General features: G+C 33.4%; 5 protein-coding genes and 1 pseudogene across 5 annotated transcripts; 2 read left to right on the top strand and 4 right to left on the bottom strand.

Moving 5' to 3' along the window:
• Positions 1 to 22: 22 nt before the first annotated feature.
• On the bottom strand, positions 23 to 1,574 carry LOC112698421 (xyloglucan endotransglucosylase/hydrolase protein 22). The gene is made up of 3 exons (XM_025751638.3): positions 980 to 1,574; positions 699 to 892; positions 23 to 600 (listed from the first exon to the last, which is right to left on the bottom strand). The coding sequence occupies exons 1-3, from the start codon at positions 1,241 to 1,243 to the stop codon at positions 201 to 203; spliced, it is 858 nt and encodes a 285-aa protein (XP_025607423.1). The 5' UTR covers positions 1,244 to 1,574; the 3' UTR covers positions 23 to 200.
• A 1,947-nt stretch (positions 1,575 to 3,521) lies between these two features.
• On the bottom strand, positions 3,522 to 5,090 carry LOC112698437 (probable xyloglucan endotransglucosylase/hydrolase protein 23). The gene is made up of 3 exons (XM_025751639.3): positions 4,675 to 5,090; positions 4,398 to 4,591; positions 3,522 to 4,142 (listed from the first exon to the last, which is right to left on the bottom strand). The coding sequence occupies exons 1-3, from the start codon at positions 4,948 to 4,950 to the stop codon at positions 3,761 to 3,763; spliced, it is 852 nt and encodes a 283-aa protein (XP_025607424.1). The 5' UTR covers positions 4,951 to 5,090; the 3' UTR covers positions 3,522 to 3,760.
• Positions 5,091 to 7,074: 1,984 nt separating this feature from the next.
• LOC112698330 (probable xyloglucan endotransglucosylase/hydrolase protein 23) lies at positions 7,075 to 8,482 on the bottom strand (annotated as a pseudogene).
• Positions 8,483 to 9,015: 533 nt separating this feature from the next.
• On the bottom strand, positions 9,016 to 10,303 carry LOC112698359 (xyloglucan endotransglucosylase/hydrolase protein 24). The gene is made up of 3 exons (XM_025751633.3): positions 9,917 to 10,303; positions 9,627 to 9,820; positions 9,016 to 9,537 (listed from the first exon to the last, which is right to left on the bottom strand). The coding sequence occupies exons 1-3, from the start codon at positions 10,190 to 10,192 to the stop codon at positions 9,117 to 9,119; spliced, it is 891 nt and encodes a 296-aa protein (XP_025607418.1). The 5' UTR covers positions 10,193 to 10,303; the 3' UTR covers positions 9,016 to 9,116.
• Positions 10,304 to 11,466: 1,163 nt separating this feature from the next.
• Positions 11,467 to 13,810, top strand: LOC112698343 (xyloglucan endotransglucosylase/hydrolase protein 22-like). The gene is made up of 3 exons (XM_025751632.3): positions 11,467 to 11,808; positions 11,893 to 12,086; positions 13,225 to 13,810. The coding sequence occupies exons 1-3, from the start codon at positions 11,509 to 11,511 to the stop codon at positions 13,631 to 13,633; spliced, it is 903 nt and encodes a 300-aa protein (XP_025607417.1). The 5' UTR covers positions 11,467 to 11,508; the 3' UTR covers positions 13,634 to 13,810.
• Positions 13,811 to 18,053: 4,243 nt separating this feature from the next.
• LOC140183736 (uncharacterized) lies at positions 18,054 to 19,391 on the top strand. Its single transcript, XM_072232573.1, has one exon. It carries the CDS (start codon positions 18,054 to 18,056, stop codon positions 19,389 to 19,391), a length of 1,338 nt encoding a protein of 445 aa, XP_072088674.1.
• Positions 19,392 to 20,303: the final 912 nt, after the last annotated feature.

Genomic DNA, 20,303 nt, shown 5'->3' with positions numbered 1-20,303 from the left:
AAAAGTGAAAAGACACAAGATATAACACAAAAAGAATATATATATTTCATACATAAAAGAATACATAATCAATATCGTAGTGGTGACAAAATTGAAAATGAATGAAAGAATGAAAATTACAATTACAATAGCTGCATCAATAAAATAATAGTGGAATCCGAAACTAGAGTAGCTAGAATGGCACTACATTTTGTCTGTTTTTAAGAGGTTCTGCATTCTGGAGGAAAACCCTGTGGAAACCTCTTTGCATCTGTGCAGTAATTGTATATCATGTAGTTCTTCTGCACCCATCTTAGCCTCTCTTGTGCCGTAGTGTCCAACTCTTGTGAAAGCCATGAACTGCTAGTAGAGGAAGAACCTGAACCAGAACCACAAGATGAAGCCCCGTTAGACCATATGCAAGCATCAGCATTGAAGTTCCTGTATGAAGCTGTGAATGGAGCTTTTGTCCAATCTGTCTTCACAAGTCCACCTCTTGTTGCCCAGTCATCTGCATTCCACAAACTTGAATATATTCTCATTGGCTGGCTCTTTGGGAAGGGGACACCCATGCTCTCTGAGTTCTTGAACTCTCTGATTGGAGTTCCATCCACTGAAAATCTGAATCAAGATTGAAACAAATAAATATATGGTCAGTCTCCATAAATAGAATTAGTATATACACATAGCTTATGCAATTAATAATAATAAGGACTTACATAATCCTTTGGGGGTTCCAAGTGATGGAGTAAGTGTGGAAATCAGCAGTAGGATCAAACCATAGATAGAATTGTTGTTCCCTGTTTCCTTTGCCTTGGCTGAAAACATTGGTGTGAAGAATGTATGGATCTCCGCTCAAATTCCCAAGGAATTCATAGTCTATCTCATCCCAAGTTGTTCCTTTTGAAGATAACTGCACACATAGTAACTCACATTTATCAAAACTTCAATCACAATGCATGCACAACATTATATAATATCAACAATGACAATAACTTACATAATAGGCAGTTACAGTGCCAGCAGAGTTCCCAGGAACAAGCTTGAGCTGCATGTCAATCTTGCCAAAGAGATACTCGTTCTTGGATTGGAACCCAGAACCAGAGGCTTTGTCAAGTGACAATGTGAGTAGCTCCCCATTGTTGAGCATCTTGGCTCGTCCATCGCCCCATGTAATGTCAAATTCTTGGTCTAAGTTACCAGCATATGCAACAACCATCAGAAGAGGGATTAGAAGCAAGTAGGAGAGAGTTGAAGCAGCCATTTGTATGGCTTTGAAAGAATGCAATAACAACAGTAATAGTAATAAATGAGTAGTAGTGTTGATATTAGAGAAGGTTGAGTAGTACTTGTGTGAAGGAGAGAAGGCAATGTTGGTATTTATACCAAGCAAGTTAGAGATGATATGAAATGAGGAAAGAGCGTGCGAAATTGCATTGAGTTAAGCCTAATAAGCTGGACACAGTTGTTGTCATAGGTGATATCTTGGGACTATAATAATAATAATATGTAGGTTAGATATAACAACATATTTGACGCGTTTGGGTTCTTAATAATTGAATTTGAAAAACAGTGGTGGAAGGCGCATTAAAGTTAAAATGAGTAGAGAGTATCTATCAAGTTGTGGGGATGCAGTTGTTGGGTAAGGTGACATAGCAAAGTGCCAACCCAGCATGGAACATTTACAGCTAAATAAATAAATAAAACTTTAAAGAAGGGTCTTTCAGCACCGCCACTGGTCCATTTCAACCAATTGGGACAAGACCTCTTCTTATGGCTAACATATTTTTAACATAATGCTCACGTGCTGCCTCCACCCCACTTTGCTTTGCTTTGCTTTCTTTGTTTCTTACTATAATTTTTCAGTATTATATCAATTTTTTACCTAGTTCTCAACCTGTTATTTTCGGTATTCCTTATTGGCGGATACTAATAATAATTTCGTCGGAAGATTATGTCTAAATTAAAATTTTATCTTAACTGCCATTGAGTTATATACGGCACTGCGTTCGTTTTAGTTTCAACAATGTTCAAGAATCATCGAGTACAATAATGATAATTTAATTGATTACGTCGACACATATAACTGGATTGTCTGGGATGTTCGTATATCGTCATGTATGTAAGTATGTGACACTACTTTCAATTTTTCCATGATGATGTGAAATTCTTATGACTACTTTGATTTCCAATATATGCCGAAGATTTTGTGTCAGAATGGTAGGAGTTAACCTGTTCAAATAAACGCCCTGGTGTTCTTTCATTGCCTTAAAAGCAGTTCAAATACTTCAAACTATATCAATCTTTTTGTATATTACAAAATTTAAAACTTAAACATATTGCGTTATTAAAGTATGATTCGGTGTGTAGAAACATCCTATATTAATGCATCAAATCCAAAAATTAAGAAAAAGAAGTTGGGAGCATAGTCTCCCCATATTCAAATTTAACGGATTCAAATTTTTTTATCTTTGACAAAAAAAAAAGTAGTTGGGAATCAATTTTTTTGTAGATCAATATATTAATTTTTTTATCTCTTTATTATAGTCTTTTTTGTTAGCCAAAAAAATTGTATTTAAATTTTGAAAAAAATATAAAATATTAATTTTTAAGTAATTAATATTAGATCATTTTTATTAAAAAAGTATTTTTTTTACTTTATTTTTAGATAATTTAAGATATAAAACTTAAAAATAATAATACAGTGTCTAAAATTTAGAATATAGAATTTAGAACTAAAATAGTTGATTGATATTGACCGAAAAAAAATTAACTATTTAATATATTTTAAAAGTTTAATTTTGATGTATAGAGAATGTAAAACGTTCAATTTTAGTATTTAATTATATCTATTATTTTAGATTAATCATTCATATAATCAATGTTAATATAGTGTTACTTACACAGGAGCAAGTAGATTTAATAGGTTAATTATATTAGTTAATTATAATAAGGGAATACAAGTCTCATATTATTTAGCATAATGAACTTTGTGTTATGTATTAGTCCTACATTGTTCGAGTCATGAAGGCTTTTCCTTCTCCACTAATATAAATAATTTATGTACTTTTTATTTATGAAATAGAGTTGAAGTTTATTTTTGAATATAAAATAAGCTCACAGCTTATTTTCCTCTAAGTTCTTTAAAAGTATAAAAGTAAGAGGTGCATCATTGATTTGTTAAGATTGGTAAATTTACATTATGTCACCGTAGTGGTTACATAATTAGATGTAATATAAATTTATTCCATATTAATAATGTATTGAAATTAAATTTATATTTTAATAATATTATAAAGGTTATGAAGAAAGTTGATGTAATTATACTTTATTTATTTGTAAATGGCTCACATTAAGTTTCTTTTTTATTTGTCATGGATTTTATACCTTTTATAATTTTTCTTTCTCTTCAATTGATATTCTTTTCAGAGCCTCATTTAATTAAAACCAAACTTTCTCTTTATCATATTTAAAATGAGAAATTGATGTGTACCGAAGGATCGGAAAAGGTATAATTTAAGACCACATGTGGTGCTAGTAGCTAGTAGTAATTTAATTTATTATTATTAATCAGTAGTAGTACAGTACAATAGTATAAAGTTTGGATATAAAGACCCACTTGTACACGTGATACATATTTTTTACATCTTATAAAAAGAAAAGAAAAAGAGAACAACAAGTAGCAGCGATTAACGACTTAACGTAATACAAATTAAAGAACTATATAAAAGAATAAAAGAATACTAATAATAAGAGCATGCAACATGATATATATGATGATCTAAGAGCGGTTGCATTCGATAGGAAATCCTCGAGGGAACCTCTTCTTGTCCGTACAGTAATTATAAATCATGTAGTTCTTCTGCACCCATCTCAGCCTCTGCAAACCCGTTGAATCAAGCTCCTGTGACAGCCATGATGAGGAACTCTTGCATGATGATCTTCCGTTCTTCCAGATGCATGCATTGTTGGCATTGAAGTTTCTGTAGGAAGCAGTGAATGGAGCTTTCGACCAATCAGTCTTAACAAGTCCGCCTCTTGTAGCCCAATCATCTGCGTTCCACAGACTTGAATAGATTCTCATTGGTTGGTTCTTTGGAAACGGAACACCGGCTGATTCCAAGTTCTTGAATTCCCTTATAGGGGTTCCATCCACAGAGAATCTGTAATAATAATAATAACCACAAATTATTAAACCTCGCTTAGTTAGTAACCTAATAACAATAATAATACGATTAAACTACGTATACACTAAAATTAGCCATCAAAGTTAATTATAAAATATATATTAAAATATAAATATATATTAAAAATAAATTAAAGTATACATATATTTATACACAAATATGTTGGTGACTGATTTTAGTAACTGATTTTAGTGTAAGAATATCATTATTTTTTATAACATCGGTGCTTACACAATGCGTTGAGGATTCCAGAGGATAGAATAAGTGTGAAAATCTGCGGTTGGGTCAAACCAAAGGTAGAATTGTTGTTCTCTGTTACCCTTGCCTTGGCTGAAGACATTGGTGTGAAGGATGTAAGGATCGCCGCTCAAATTCCCCAAGAACTCAAAGTCAATCTCATCCCATGTCGCTCCTTTTGATGATAGCTGAAAAAGGAGAAGATTTGTTAATATTAGAACGAAGCAACAGCATGATCACCAGTTATAGAAATATAGTCGTTGTTACATACATAATAGGCAGTGACGGTGCCAGCAGAGTTTCCAGGGACAAGTTTGAGTTGCATGTCGATCTTGCCAAACAGATACTCGTTGGTGGACTGGAAACCAGAGCCAGAGGCTTTGTCAAGGGACAGGGTCAACAGATTCCCGTTGTTGAGTATCTTAGCACGACCATCGCCCCATGTTATCTGAAAGTCTTTGTTGAAGTTACCACCCCAACATGACACCATGCAAAAGCTCATCACAAGTAAGGGAACAACAAGCACTACTACTTTTGATGAAGCCATGTATATATATATGGAGAATTAATAGATGAACTGAAAGAGTTTGATAGTAATATGAGAGGAGAGAAGAGAAGAGAAGATGGTTGTGTTGTGGAGTGAAGGGTTAAGAGGGAGGGAGGGGGTATATATAGTGGGAAATAAGCGTGTGATGATTATGGATAACGAAGCTAAGTAGGAAAAGTAAAAGGGAAAGGAAAAGGGTCGGGAAGGTCCCGTGACGTGGCTAAGCTGTTCATAGTTGTAAAATCTTTTGTACAATGGTAACAAAGCTGGCAAAAGCTCATTTCATATCATAATACCGCAACAAAAACTATGTCTTATTTATTTAACCATCGATCTTAATTTGTTAATGGTAATGAAAAATTCTTAAAACTAGCAATTTTTAGTTTTTTTTTGTTATTATTTAATTAGCCTAAATATTAAATTATTTTTAATAAATAAATTTTGTTATATTATATATGTAAATTTTAAAAAATATATGTATAAATTATATTTTTTGTGTGTACAAATATTATTAATCAAGTATGGATTAAAAATGATAATATTTATCGATTATATAATATTGTTTAATAATAAATACTCAAAACATTATTACAAATTCAAAAGAATAAAATAATAATAATAAAAAGATATGTAAAATATTTTATTAAATTTCATAAAGAGTTTCAACTTTTTAATTATTATTATTATTATTATTATTATTATTATTATTATTATTATTATTATTATTATTATTATTATTGTAAGGGCGGGTGATATTGGTGGAGGGTTGAACGCGGTTATACTTATTACATGGGGCATTATTGGGACCCTAATGGCTGATGTTGTCGCTGTCCTCAGGTAAGTGGCTAGCGTCTAATTCTAAACTCAATGCTTTACTTTTATACTTCTAAGTGCGTCAAACTAGATAAGATTTAACAATTGGATATGGTCAACCATTTCCATGGCGGTGACACCACCCTTGACCTACTACCCCGTCCCCAACGATATTCACAAGCCCACCCAATGTTTACTCGCCATTTATATTTATATATTTATATTTGACCTATTAACATTGTCCAAATATGTGTGCATATATTGAGCTGTATAGCAGTTTTTTTTGGTTACTCATGTTCCCTCTCATCACATACACTCTACAGGGTCTCCGAGGCATCCATTTATAAATAAAGTTTATAAATAGGATTCAGAAAAAAGATCAAAATCATGGAGTCAAGGAGAAGAATTATTTTCACTACTCTTGGTAACATCAACGTTTAAAGCATTATTAAGCGGCGTACGTTTATCAAAATGCTTTTTCGAGAGAAATACAAATATTTTCCTCCAATCGGAAATAAATATCCTGAATGAGATAAATATATTGCCACTTAGTGGACAGTTATTCCTTAAATAAACAGTCGTTAATTAAATCAATCAGAATAGTAGCAAGAACCATATGATAGGGTTTTTTGTCCCTTTTTTTTATAAATTGTATTTATTTATTGTTTGTTTCTGTAGCCTGAGTGGTATAGATGAAGTTGGTCACTTATAATTGCTAATGACTTGGTAAGAACAAATCATCACTTAATAATAACTAGAACAGAAATATTTAGTAACCAAACAAAATCAGCCAAAAACAGTCATAACTTACCTTATTTAACATTTATTAATTGTTACGACAATTAATGAGTACTAAATAAGGCAAGTTCTAACTATTCTTTTTGTCTCTTTAAAAATTATTAGCTAGTTATTAGATATTTAATTTCCCTATATTACACACACCATGACACCAATAATCCAAAAAGAAGATTAATTAAAATTACCGATTAACATATACAGCCTCCTAATAATGGTTTATGGGGAACTCATTCGTTTAATTAAAATTACCGGTTAACATAGGTGAATGGCATTTATACTTGCGTTCCTTAATTTGTTGCCTCTTTCGGTCAATCGCATTCACACTTTGCACCTTTAATTTGTTGCCTCTTTAGGTGGTAGACTACAACACGTGCAGCGGCGACGAGTTGATAAATTAGGCCACGACTTATAACAAAAGGCGCATTCATATGTTACATTTAATTACTCTTTGTCTTGATGTAACAAAGTCAAAGAAAGAAACCCATCAACAACAACCACTGAACCACACCGTAGTTTACTTACTTGACGTACATGTATATGTAGGTATATAAAAGAATTAATGAATTGACAAAAAAAAACACCTTACAAGTCAAACATAAACATCTAGAAGGATTATGCATTAACTGCACTCAGGGGGAAGACCTTGAGGAAATCTTTTGACGTCGCTGCAATAATTGTAGATCATGTAATTCTTCTGCACCCAACGCAGCCTCTCTTGCCCTGTTGTGTCCAACTGCATGATGATGAAGAATGAAGGCATGCATTTGCATTGAAGTTTCTGTAAGAAGCAGTGAAGGGTGCTTGGGTTCAATCTGTCTTGACAAGATCACCCCTTGTGGCCCAATCATCCGCATTCCAGAGGCTGGAGTAGATCCTCATTGGCTGCGACTTTGGGAATGGAACTCCGTTTGATTCATGTTCTTGAACTCCCTTATTGGACTACTATCCACGGAAAACCTGACATCATCATAATCAAATAAAGGTGTGCTATTAGCAAAACTTGCACATTATATTATTAAATAACATTTCTAGAGGATGCTTGCTTAATGCTTACATAATGCGCTGAGGATTCCAAAGAATGGAGTAGGTGTGGAAATCAGCACTGGGGTCGAACCAGAGATAGAACTGTTGCTCTGTATTGCCTTTGCCATTGCTGAACACATTGGTGTGCAGAATGTAAGGCTCTCCACTCACATTTCCCAAGAATTCAAAGTCAATTTCGTCCCAATTCGATCCCTTTGATGATAACTGCATACCATACCATATACATATATAAATCAATCAATCAATGAGCATTGTTAACTAATAAAAACATCATGAGGGGATAGAGTTACCTACTGAGTTTCCGGGAACAAGCTTGAGCTGCATGTCAATCTTGCCAAAGAGAAATTCGTTCTTAGATTGGAAACCAGAACAAGAGGCTTTGTCAAGTGACAATGTGAGTAGCTCCCCATTGTTGAGCATCTTGGCCCGCCCATCACCCCATGTGATGTCAAATTCTTGGTCTAACAGCTGAAGCCGATAACAGCAATGCAAAGAGGACACAAATACTTACTATTAATGAACAATGAAAAGATGCCATTTCAATAATGTAGAGTGTTAGTAATACTTGAGAGTCAGGGAATTGTTTCTTTGCAGAGAAGTAGGTATTTATAGTGGTGCTATGGAACTGTGGAAGGAATTGAAGGAGCAGGCAAGGTGCAACGGAGAATATTTGTAACAAATAAAATATTAAAAAAGAAAAAAAGGGAATGGTGGAATTGGCTAGCATGCCTTCTTGCAAGAATGGTTTTTTATAGTGTAAACGAAAGAATATATAGTAAGTATCCTTTTCTATTAAGCAATATCACACTGTTTAAACTTTTTCTTTTTGAACCGATGGAATACCTGTCTTATAAATAGAATACTTTTTAAATTATTATTCTTTTTGTCAATTTATTCTAATGTGATCAATGTTATTAATATGCTTATATAATTTAAAAGAGCAGAACTACATTTCAAATATTCTTTAGGTAATATAATGTAATATTACATATTAAATGTTAAGATTAGAGATTAACCTACAAATGAGTGTTTAGTGCTCATAAATATGGGAATGTAACAACTCATTGAGTAAAAAAACAAGGGAGAGTAATGTTAGGAAAAAAATTAATATATGATTTCTAAAGTACTACTAACATTAATATTGGTTATAATATCTATTACAAATACTAATATCTGAGTCACTTAAGTTACTAATATAGAAGTCACTAAAAGTTGTACAAAAAACAAAAGATATTGCACAAAAAAACATAATCATGCATATATTTTGATTGATGACCTTAAATTATTCCTTTTAATTTAAAACCTGCTGGCAACATTTTTATATATTTAAAGTACTCCTAACAAAAATCAATCTCAGAATCAATTAATTAAATCATTAACTATTTTGAATATTTTGCAAAATGAAATGTATATATTAAGGAACATAAGAACTTATTATTTCCTTCCTTGTATACATATATACTTCTTCGGTTGCATTACACCATGAAGATCTTATCTTAATTATGACATTATTAGTTTATTTTACATTCTAGCGGCAATCCTTGAGGGAAGCGTTTTAAGTCGGAACAATAGTTATAGACTATGAAATTCTTGTGCACCCAGTTGAGTTTGTCTACTTCAGAGGGCTTCAACCCTTGTGTGATCCATTTTTCACCAACGGAATTATGATTATTACTCTTTTTGTTTGGGTGTGTGCAAGAAGACGTAATAGAAGGAGGAGTAGACTCAACACAAGCATTGACAAAAAAATTTTTAAAATATGCAATGAATGGAGCTGCACTCCAATTTGTCTTGATTAGACCACTCCTTGTAGCCCAATCTTCAGCATCCCATAAGCTTCCATACATTCTCATTGGTTTCTTCATTGGAAATGATATATTCCTTGATTCATAGTTCTTGAATTCTCTAATAGGAATTCCATCCACATATAAGCTGAGTACACAAATTATTAATTAAATGAAACAAATAAACATGCATGACTTTAGATTAATTAATTAACTAATTAACTAATTGATACATACATGATGCATAGTGGATTCCACAGAATTGAGTAAGTGTGAAAATCAGAAGTGGGATCAAACCATAGATAGAATTGTTGCTCCCTGCCACCTTTACCTTGCGTGATTACATTAGAGTGAAGAATATACGGGTTGCCACTCAGATTTCCAAGGAATTCAAAGTCTATTTCATCCCAAGTTGATCCTTCTGATTGTAACTACATTAGTAAACATTCTATTTAGTTAATTAAAAAATTAATTAACATAATAATATGAAGAGAATTGAAAGAGATTGGAAGGAGGAGTGAATATACATAGAAAGAAGTGACAGTGCCTGCAGAATTTCCAGGAACAAGTTTGAGTTGAATTTGAAAGTGGCCAAAAAGATAGTGATCCTTGGATTGGAATCCAGAGCCAGAGGCAGCGTCAAGGGACACAGTAAGAAGCTGGCCATTGTTGAGCATCTGGGCACGCCCGTTACCCCATGTTATGTCAATGTTCTTATGCAAATCGCCACCGCACAACATCATCATCATCGTCATAGTGAATAGTGCCACCATAACAACACTAGTGGGATAAGGCAGAAGCATGTTGTTCTTGTGAATTTAGGAGAGAAAAAGAAGAGGATGAATGATGTGATGACGAGAGATTCAATGAATAAAGAGAATGTGTGTGAGTGTGAGGTGATAGTGGAAACAGATGTCAATTATAACAGGAAGTGGTTTAGACGGTGAAACAGCCATGCCTTACTACCAAGTGTATAAGTATGTCAATTATATTTGGCATTTTGTCAATTATCCATTCTGCTTTTTTTGTTTCAAACTTACAGTAAATTCTTACAATTGATATGATATAATAATTAATATTCAGTGCAGGTTGTATTTGCTAGAATTCATTTTGAGCGTAGTGGTGAAATGCAATAACAACCAGTTAATTAAAAAAACTACTCTTGAAGCCCAACTCAATTCATGAATAAAAGCACAATCACCCAAACACTTGGAGCCCCAACATTTGGTCAAACAGATATATCGAAGTTCTTCATCTTCCTTCAAATAATAATTACTTTCCTTCTAACAAAATCTGTAACTGTATTTGAATTGAAGTTTTAAAACGTGAATTTGTCTAAATTGATTTTGATAAAGAGTGAACTAGTGTTAACTTGATTTATATTTGAATATTTTTATATTAAAATAGATTGTAATAAATTAAATATTATTTAGATTATATTATTTAAAATTATATTTAGATAAAATTACTAAAAAAATCTAAATTTATATCATTGAAACCATGCAGCTTAAAATATAAAGGTGGAAATTCAAGTGCAGTCGATTTTACGTGAAGTTGATATCTGAAAGTCGTTGGATGATTTTACTGATTTAATTAAATTTTCATCTAACAACTCTCAGACATGAAGTCGACTTCACCTAAATTTTTCACCGATAAAAGAATTACCAAATAGAAACACACAATAGTGCGTCTCTAAAGCTGACTCAACAAAGATAATAATGAAATAGGTTCTCTGGAACATACCAGAGCAGAGGTCACCGAAACCTTTAACATAGTCCATTTTGAATCAAAAGAATTGATTGAATAAGCCAAAAAAATCTTTGGTTTTCTATTAATTCAGGCAGAGTCCACACAGAGACCACCACCGCTCTGTTAATAATTTAATAGCCCACTGAAACAAAATAAAAAATGACACAAACTAAATTTGCTATCCAACTGTCATCTTCCCACTTCATCTTACCACCAACTAATTTTTATTATTCTTATTTTTTCAAATTCTAAATTCTAACACATACCAATGTTGTCACTATAAATTTGTAGCACACCAATTTACTTCTCATGACAAATAAATACGAATTATTCTGTTGTGTCTCACATAAACAAAAACCTGTTTTGTCTAATGGCTGCTGCTTGTGTGAACAATAATAATGATGCATTGATTGTGATTGTCATAACATTGTTCCTAATAATCACTTTGCCTTCTTCTTCTATGGCTGGTAGCAATTTCAACCAACAAGTTGATATCACTTGGGGCGACGGTAGAGGTAAGATTCTCAATAGTGGCAAGATTCTTACCCTGTCTCTAGACAGAGCTTCTGGCTCTGGCTTTCAATCCAAGAATGAGTATCTGTATGGCAAGATTGACATGCAAATCAAGCTTGTCCCTGGAAATTCTGCTGGCACTGTCACTGCTTATTACGTAAGTCATTTGCTTATTTTTTATTTTTTCCATTCATATTCATTTAGTTATGTATGATTAGTTGTGAACAAACTATGCATGTAGTTACGTTCAGATGGAATATCATGGGATGAGATAGACTTTGAGTTCTTGGGAAATCTTAGTGGTGATCCGTACGTAGTTCATACAAATGTGTATACACAAGGAAAAGGTGGCAAAGAGCAACAATTTTATCTCTGGTTTGATCCAACCGCAAATCTTCACACCTATTCCATTCTCTGGAATCCTGCACACATTGTGTGAGTAATGTTAACATTAACATAAGTGAGATATATTTTGAAAATGGAGAAGTACAGACAAACTATTTTTAACCAGCCAATTTTAAATAACTGCAATTAACAATTATTAATTTTATATTTTTTAAAAATAAAAATTAATTAATCACTGATTGATGATAATTAATTAGTATGGAGTGTAATTCAAAAGCCCTTATTAGTTTATTGTCGCTTTTTCTTTTTCATGTGTGTGAGAGAGAGGAGTGTATCTTACAATAATGTGAGAAGAGTGAGTTTTACGCTGGTATGGCTTAAACAATTCGGTACCTCTGATTTGCTTCATTTTTTAAACCAACAATCACAAATCAGACGTCCGACTTATGATTTCGAAAATAAAAAATTTAATGTTGAAATCGGATGGTTCGATTTTTATTTTAAAAAAAATATATAAAAATATAAATTGGACCCTCCAATTTGTAGTTTATTTTTTTTAAACAAATCGGAGGGTGTAATTTATTTTTTTTCAAACAAATCGGATCGTCTGATTTGAATAAAACACCATATTAAAAAAATACCTAATCTTCCAATAATAATGTATTACACATATATTTAACCAATATAAAAAAAATGAGCCATTTATTATTAGCTAGATTTTTATTAGTTACTTCACGAGATTATTTTAAAATATATAAAAAGTTATGTTTTAAAAATTATATCTCTTTATGTAATTATAACTTATTTAAAGTTATAATTTATTAAAAGATGCTAACTTAAATATTTTAACATTTTTATTTATTCTTGAGTACGTTGGTACTCAATGCATATAAATTCTCCTCGTTTTATTATTTTGGAATAATTCATGTCAATATTTTTTTACGTGCAAAAGAAAAAATATCGAATATTATTCTGTAAATTATGATTTGTAAGTATAAAAGTAAGTTGTATTTTTTATCTTATCCTTAAAAAATTGCCATTAATCTATTCATAATAAATGAACAAGAGTAATTAAACTCGAAAAAAAAGTGTTTGTAACATGCCTTCTTATTATATTCTCTCTCATCTTTCTTGTTATCTGTTCTTTTATTGTCATCCCCTAAATCTTTCATTGAAATAATATTAGAGTAATATACTACTCAGACTAATTCAAAATTCAACCTAACAGGTTTTATATTGATGGAAGACCAATAAGGGAGTTCAAAAACTTAGAGGGTGTTGGTGTTTCCTACCCAAAGAACCAACCAATGAAACTGTATTCAAGTATCTGGAACGCTGATGATTGGGCAACAAGAGGAGGGCTTGTGAAGACAGATTGGAGCCAAGCTCCATTCACAGCTTCCTTCAAGAACTTGAAAGCCAATGGTTGTGTTTGGTCCAATGGTGTTTCTTCATGCAACTTATCATCATCAAATTCCTCTAATAATAACAACTCTTGGCTTTCTCAACAGCTTGATTCAAACGGTCAGAGGAAGCTCAAATGGGTGCAGAAGAATTACATGATTTATAATTACTGCTCAGACATTAACCGATTCCCTCAGGGCCTTCCTCTTGAATGCACGCTCCGAACCACCTGATTCCAAATTCTGTGTTCCCCAATTCATTCTGCGGTTTAAACTATTTGTATCATGTTCCATTGTGACGTAACACTAACAGTTTTAGTTAATAAAATAATAATAATATCTTTTTTTTACTAGTAAACAAGACCACTACTGCTGGTGGTTTTATTATTATTATTTAGGGGAGCAGAACCAATGTGGTTTGTGCACTTATAAGCTAACGAATCATCGTTTGTTGCATGTTTTTTAATTTTTATTCTCGGCAAGCATTACAAGTCATGAAGCAATTTAAGTGGTGGTTGTTTAATGTTTAACAAGTTACCAGAGAATAAGCACAAAAAAAGGGTAGCACGAAGAGGCAAGCCACTAGCCATCTAGACACCGCCGAAAAAGTGAACGGCTCTGTCATCATTGTATTGTTTTAATTTGTTTCGAAGATTTTTTAGAATAGGCAATTGATTTTTAACTGGTACTGAATAATTTAATAACTGGTAATAAATAATTTAAGAAAAAGTCTAGGGAGCCAGTAATTTTAGTGTTTTTTGGTTAGCACTTAACTATCAAAACAAAAGTGAGTGATCTCCTACTATTAGATGTAATCTCACACCATTAAAAATATTATTGATGACCAATTGATAGTGATACACACACAATCCCTTAGTCTATGCAATGAGATGCTTATGCATGCTTTACAAAAAGGAGCTCTGAGAGTAGGTGAATTTTAACCATTCATCCCAGCATTTCATATAGATGTAATCAGTATATATATTGAGCTTAGGCATGTGCAAGTCCATTTGCATTATATAATTGCAATTTCAATGAAAGACTATCTAGTGTTAGGGAGCAGAAGATCGAATATGTTACTGCTACTGGTGCAGGCACTAACTCAGGTAAAATAAATATAAAATCATGCATATATTATTTTGCAAGGTAGCATATGAAGTTAGAGTCATATAATATTTGACTTCATCACTCACTCTTATTAAAAGAAAAAAAAAACTAACTAGAGGATGCAATATAAAAAAAAAAAAAACACAATTTCAGCTGTAAAGCAAACGCAATCACACAGAAGATTTTTTCTAATTATTTAATTAATTTTTTTATTCCTAATTTTAAAATCAATCAGAGAGTAAAGTACTTGTGAATTCGATACCTCTAAATGATGATGAAGAAACTATATTATTTGAACTATAGCTCATTGTCTGTCTGAATTTTATTATTAACTAAAAACAAAGACAATATTAATACCATCAACAAGTCTCTTTTCTTATAACTTTTTTACTTTTTTATTTTTAGGTGTTGATTGACTCTCTTTTTCTCTCACTTTGTTCTTTTTTTTTCTTAAAGAAAAAGCTCAACATGTAAAGTGGAGTAAACAACTTATAAATACAAACCATAAAAATAACCAAATAATTCTTATGTCATATCCGGCATAAAAAAAAAGCTCAATACATAAAGTGGAGCAAACAACCTACATATACAAACCATAAAAATAACCAAACAACTCCTATGTCATCTCCGGCATAGCCATCAATATCATGAGTTAAGAACCACACTAATCCTTAGCACAACAGAATGATCTAGCAACACAATCACCCACGTCTGTTATCTTGTTCTCGAAAATGACATCATTTCTACGTAACCAGATATTCCATATAATTGAGAAGAATCCAATTAACCAACACTTGCGCATCTCTTGTGTCAACGGGATAGTCCGGCAACTCTCAAAGTGATCTTTTATGGTACCTGGTATAGTCCACTCTCGGCCAAACTCTTCGATCCATGCGCACCACACATGCCAAGAGTACTCACAAGTAACAAATAAGTGTTGTACAGTTTCAACATCCTTCTTGCACAAGGCGCACATATTATCATTCCTTTCAATAATCCCGAACCTACTTAATCGCTCTTTGTATTTACCCGGCCTATTAATACAAATCAGGTGAACAACTCTACTCTAGGTAGGACTAGTCCTGTCATGGCCTAAAAGGAGTCACGACCGGTGCTTAGGAAAATAATCCCTAGCAAGCCTAACCAACTCAAAGATAAATTGAATAAGAAACCTACAAATATTTTAAATAAATTTACGGTTTCTAAAATGAATAATTACATATTTTTAACAAAAGGTAAAATAAATAAATATGAATGGATCCTGCCTGTGACATATGGAGTATATACATCTAGAAACTCGACAAAAATAGATACTCATTGCAAATCGTGACTCTTGATTAGAAAGTCACATAGTCAAGTATTTGTTCTTGAAAAATATTTTTAGAAAAAGGGGTGAGTTTTGCAACTCAGTGACTAGACAATACATCTATAATCCACATGAGACCATATAAACATTATTATCAAAGTAGTTTAAATTAGAAAATAGCAGTTGATAATAATAAGTGAATCAATAAGGGAGTTCTCACATAGAAATCAAATCAAAAGTCCACACTTGGGCGACTCCACCTATAAGGGTAGCCCTTTCCTCTCGTGTGTCCATACGGAATAACAGATCCAACGTGTAGCCTACACGTTAGGCTAGCAACGCCCCTGCTAGCTGAGGTCTGAGCCAGATGCATCCAGGTTAACGTCATAACCATCGTTAACTACAGTTTTCTAATACGAGCCTCCCAAACCAATTCAAAACATATAATTTCAAATACAACTAATCTTTGATCTTTCAAATATATGCTGTATCAAATCAAATAATACTTTCTCATCAAAATCATTTTCACTCATATGAAATGTCGAATATACTTTACAAATGCAGAGTATATAAGTGAGTATCAATAATATTTCAATGTTCCAGAAACATATTCAAATAAAATCGAATATTTTAAAATAATACAAAAATTCACCAAACATGTATACAATCTCATGTGCATATTGGAAATTTGAATTTCACAAAAATAAATATTTAGCACTAATAAATCCATTATTAAAATTAAATTCAAATCTTTTGTTGGTAACTTGTAAGTATAGTCACAAATTCAAGCATCATATATCAAAATAATTATTTGTAAAGCCAAATAATTATAAATGTAAAGTCTACTCACAACTTGATTCTAAAGAACCGAAAAGACCAAACCTGAAGTGTCAAATTAAAGAGTGAGGATGATTGGAATATAATGGATCGAAAGAATGGGCAGTGACAACAACTCCAACCAATCCCGCAGCAACAACATTGTAATAATCACAGCTATGGCAGACGAAACAGAACAGAACGGAAACAAGGTAGCATCAATGGAATAGTAGCAGAGCAAAAGTGGAAACGAGACAAGTTAAAGGAAATGACCTAGACCAGAACAGAGGCACTTCGACGGCATTTGATTTTTTCAGAAACTGCAACAGCGACAGAAAGATCCGGTAGGATGCTTAAACCGGAAGCATAGGCAACTACCAACAGCGGCGCCAGCAAGGAACGACTCTGATGGTGGCGCGCAACTCGACAGTGACCTCCTTCCCCAGCAACGGCAACTGCAGTGATAGCTTACACAACCGGTACCGCTCTTCCCGGCGACGATTTCTGTCGCGCTCTCCTTTCCCTTTTGTGAAGTCTCTCTCTCTCTCTTCGGCCTCTTCCGCAGCACAGTAGTTCGATGGCGGTGAGGCTGGCTTCAATGGCTATGGCTAGGGCTCCAGCAGTGATAGCAATGGAACCTCCTCTGTTCACCATGCCTCTCTTCTGTGCGTTCTCTTCTCTCTCTTCGGGATCCCCTCAGCGACGCGATGTTCCTCCATGCGCAACCACTGCTTGCAGCCACCACCACGAAAGCGTGGCCCTAACCAGCGTCGTCCTCCTTCCCTACCCCTTCTTCCTTTCTTCTTCCTTTACGTTTTCCCTATCTCTTTTTCCTCCTTTCATTTTCAGCCGTGTGTGTGTGTTAGGGTTTGATTTGGAAAAAAGTTGAGTAAAGGTTTTACATTCTACCCTCCTTACAAAAATTTTCGCCCTCGAAAATTCGAAAATTGATATAATCTGCAAAACTTTATATGATTTTAGCACTTTACCAAACCTGAGAAAGAAGTATAACGAGGTGCAAAAGTTACAAGAAAGGTTTCTGTTAAAACGATGCGATTAGCATTCACCTACTCTTGTTCCCTTGATAACTTGGATATACATAGCACTTTTCACTTAGTTTGTGTTGACTAGATCAAATCAAAATCAGATTCCTAATTCCTTTCATGAATCTTTTATGTAAATAGAATTAATTATAAATCTTTTTCTTTTTTGGTTTAGCTTAATTTTAGGGATTTTATTATTAAAAATCTTTTCTTTATTTTAGGCTAGTATTTTTTTCTTCTTTTCTATTTTATGGTTATTTCTATTTCTGTAATTCCTCTATAAAGAGGCTGATTCCCTGTACATTTGATAATGCAATATATTCAAACACTTCAACTTGGTATCAAAGCCAGGTTCTCTACACTATGCCTCTAATTTATAGCTATGGATATTTGTGGAAGAGGGAAGATTGGATATCTCACCGGTGAGCGAAATCAGCCTAACATCATAGACCCACAATATAATGTGTGGGATACTGAAAATTCCATGGTGATGACATGGCTAGTGAACTCAATGGAGGAGGATATCAGTAGTAAGTACATGTACTATACCACTACGAAAGAATTATGGGATAGTGTCAAGGAGATGTACTCTGATCTTGGGAATAAATCCCAGTTTTACGAACTTACTCTAAAAGCTAGAGAAATTCAACAAGAGAGTGACAATGTCACCAAATATTTCCATACATTGAAGCAGGTGTGGCAGGATCTTGATCACTTCAATAACTACAAGTGGAATTCAGCCGCTGATGCCAAACACCACCAACAAATAGTGGAAGAAGGGAGGATATTCCAGTTTCTTGCAGGCCTCAACATGGAGCTAGATGAAGTTCGTGGCAGAATTATTGGAAGAGCAATCCTACCCTCAATTGGAAAAGTATTTTTTGAAGTTAGAAGAGAGGAAACTCATAGAGCTGTGATGATGGGGAAAGACAAGACTAAACAGACTTCTTTGGAGTCTAGCGCACTCTTAGTGGCACCTGCTGCACTTAAAAGTTCATCAAATCAGAAGCACCCCTCCAATTTTTGGTGTGACCACTGCTATAAACCTCATCACACCCGAGAAACCTGCTGGAAGATTCATGGAAAACTGGCACATCTTAGAGGCAGCAAATCTGATCCCAAAATACGCTCTATCCCAGCTGCTCATGAGGCTGAAAAATCATCATTAAATAAGGAACAGGTTGAGCAGCTCATAAGGCTGTTAAATTCTAGTTCTGTGTCTAGTACTCCTAGTGGTTCTTTGGCTCAAACAAGTAATTTTAGTATTCCTATGTCCCTTAACTGCACCTCAAACTCGAATGCACCATGGATTGTCGATTCAGGTACATCTGACCATATGATCAGCCTCTCTCCTTTATTTAAAACTTATTTTCCTTGCTTTGAAAATGAGAAAATTAGAGTTGCCGATGGTAGCTTTTCATCTATTGCTGGAAAAGGTACAATTAAACTGTCCAAAAATATTGACCTAAAAAATGTCTTACATGTACCAAAGCTTTCTTATAATCTCCTCTCTATTAGTAAAATCTGCAAAGATTCCAATTGTGCTGTGACATTTTTTGACACTCATGGTATTTTTCAGGACCGGACCTCGAAAAAGATGATTGGCAGTGCTAAGATGATGGATGGGCTTTATCATTTTGAGGATATTTTGGAGGATAAAATAGCTCAAGGATTTAGTGGTATAAATTCTATGCCTATAAAGAACCAAATAATGCTCTGACACAATAGACTAGGATACCCTAGTTTTTCATATCTCAAACATTTGTTTCCAAGTTTGTTTAAGAATATTGATTTTTCCTTACTTAAATTTGAAAGTTGTATTCGTTCAAAGAGTCATAGAGCTCCTTATTACTCTCAACCTTATCATGCATCTAAACATTTCCATTTGATTCATAGTGATATATGGGGTCCATCGAAAATAACAACTCAATTTGAAAAAAATGATTTGTAACTTTTATCGATGACCACACACGACTATGTTGGATCTATCTCATGCATGAAAAATCTGAGGTTTCAAAAATTTTTCAGTATTTTTCAACAATGGTAGAAACACAATTTAACACAAAAATTTCAATATTAAGAAGTGATAATGGTATTGAATACTTTAATAAAAATCTTGGTGAATTTCTTCAAAAGAAAGGTATTCAACATCAATCTATATGCTCCAATTTCTTCAAAATAACTACGCTTTTAACAACAAATAAGGCTCATATAATAAATAATAGAAAATAATAAGAAAGATAAGTTGGTAGCGCTCAGTTTCTAGTATGATCATGACGTACCAGAAATTGGGTCGTTACAATTTGGTATCAGAGCAGTTCGTTCCCGGTAGAGCCTGGGGAGTGGACTGACTATGCTTCATTGCATACTCTGCTTGTATGTCTCATGCCGTTAGGGTATCTTTAAGATACATTTGGCATGAATGTCTATGAGTGTTCATTTTGGGAATGTTCGTACTTAACTTGAGATATTAAGACTGATCACCTTAATGTTGATTGTTTGGTACGGATAAGACCTCAATGACTGTGAATAGGCATGGTTTAATCGAGATCCGAACAATGAATCGGTGTGAGACCAGCTATCCTAATAGCTGTTATGATATACATGGCAATGACTATGTTAGATTTGGATG

Source organism: Arachis hypogaea, chromosome 1, assembly GCF_003086295.3.
Source record: "Arachis hypogaea cultivar Tifrunner chromosome 1, arahy.Tifrunner.gnm2.J5K5, whole genome shotgun sequence".
In the NCBI taxonomy this organism is placed as follows: Eukaryota; Viridiplantae; Streptophyta; class Magnoliopsida; order Fabales; family Fabaceae; genus Arachis; species Arachis hypogaea.
Note: the sequence above shows the minus strand (reverse complement) of the source record. Positions and strands in the feature narration are given on the sequence as shown.

Coding starts and splice junctions, on each gene's coding strand:
- LOC112698437 (XM_025751639.3), bottom strand. CDS start 4,950: ATGGCTTCATCAAAAGTAGTAGTGCTTGTTGTTCCCTTACTTGTGATG. Junction 4,592..4,674: donor GCACCGTCACTGCCTATTAT/GTATGTAACAAC, acceptor CTCCTTTTTCAG/CTATCATCAAAAGGAGCGAC. Junction 4,143..4,397: donor TGGAATCCTCAACGCATTGT/GTAAGCACCGAT, acceptor TTATTATTACAG/ATTCTCTGTGGATGGAACCC.
- LOC112698343 (XM_025751632.3), top strand. CDS start 11,509: ATGGCTGCTGCTTGTGTGAACAATAATAATGATGCATTGATTGTGATT. Junction 11,809..11,892: donor GCACTGTCACTGCTTATTAC/GTAAGTCATTTG, acceptor CTATGCATGTAG/TTACGTTCAGATGGAATATC. Junction 12,087..13,224: donor TGGAATCCTGCACACATTGT/GTGAGTAATGTT, acceptor TCAACCTAACAG/GTTTTATATTGATGGAAGAC.
- LOC112698421 (XM_025751638.3), bottom strand. CDS start 1,243: ATGGCTGCTTCAACTCTCTCCTACTTGCTTCTAATCCCTCTTCTGATG. Junction 893..979: donor GCACTGTAACTGCCTATTAT/GTAAGTTATTGT, acceptor CTATGTGTGCAG/TTATCTTCAAAAGGAACAAC. Junction 601..698: donor TGGAACCCCCAAAGGATTAT/GTAAGTCCTTAT, acceptor ATCTTGATTCAG/ATTTTCAGTGGATGGAACTC.
- LOC140183736 (XM_072232573.1), top strand. CDS start 18,054: ATGGATATTTGTGGAAGAGGGAAGATTGGATATCTCACCGGTGAGCGA.
- LOC112698359 (XM_025751633.3), bottom strand. CDS start 10,192: ATGCTTCTGCCTTATCCCACTAGTGTTGTTATGGTGGCACTATTCACT. Junction 9,821..9,916: donor GCACTGTCACTTCTTTCTAT/GTATATTCACTC, acceptor TTACTAATGTAG/TTACAATCAGAAGGATCAAC. Junction 9,538..9,626: donor TGGAATCCACTATGCATCAT/GTATGTATCAAT, acceptor TTGTGTACTCAG/CTTATATGTGGATGGAATTC.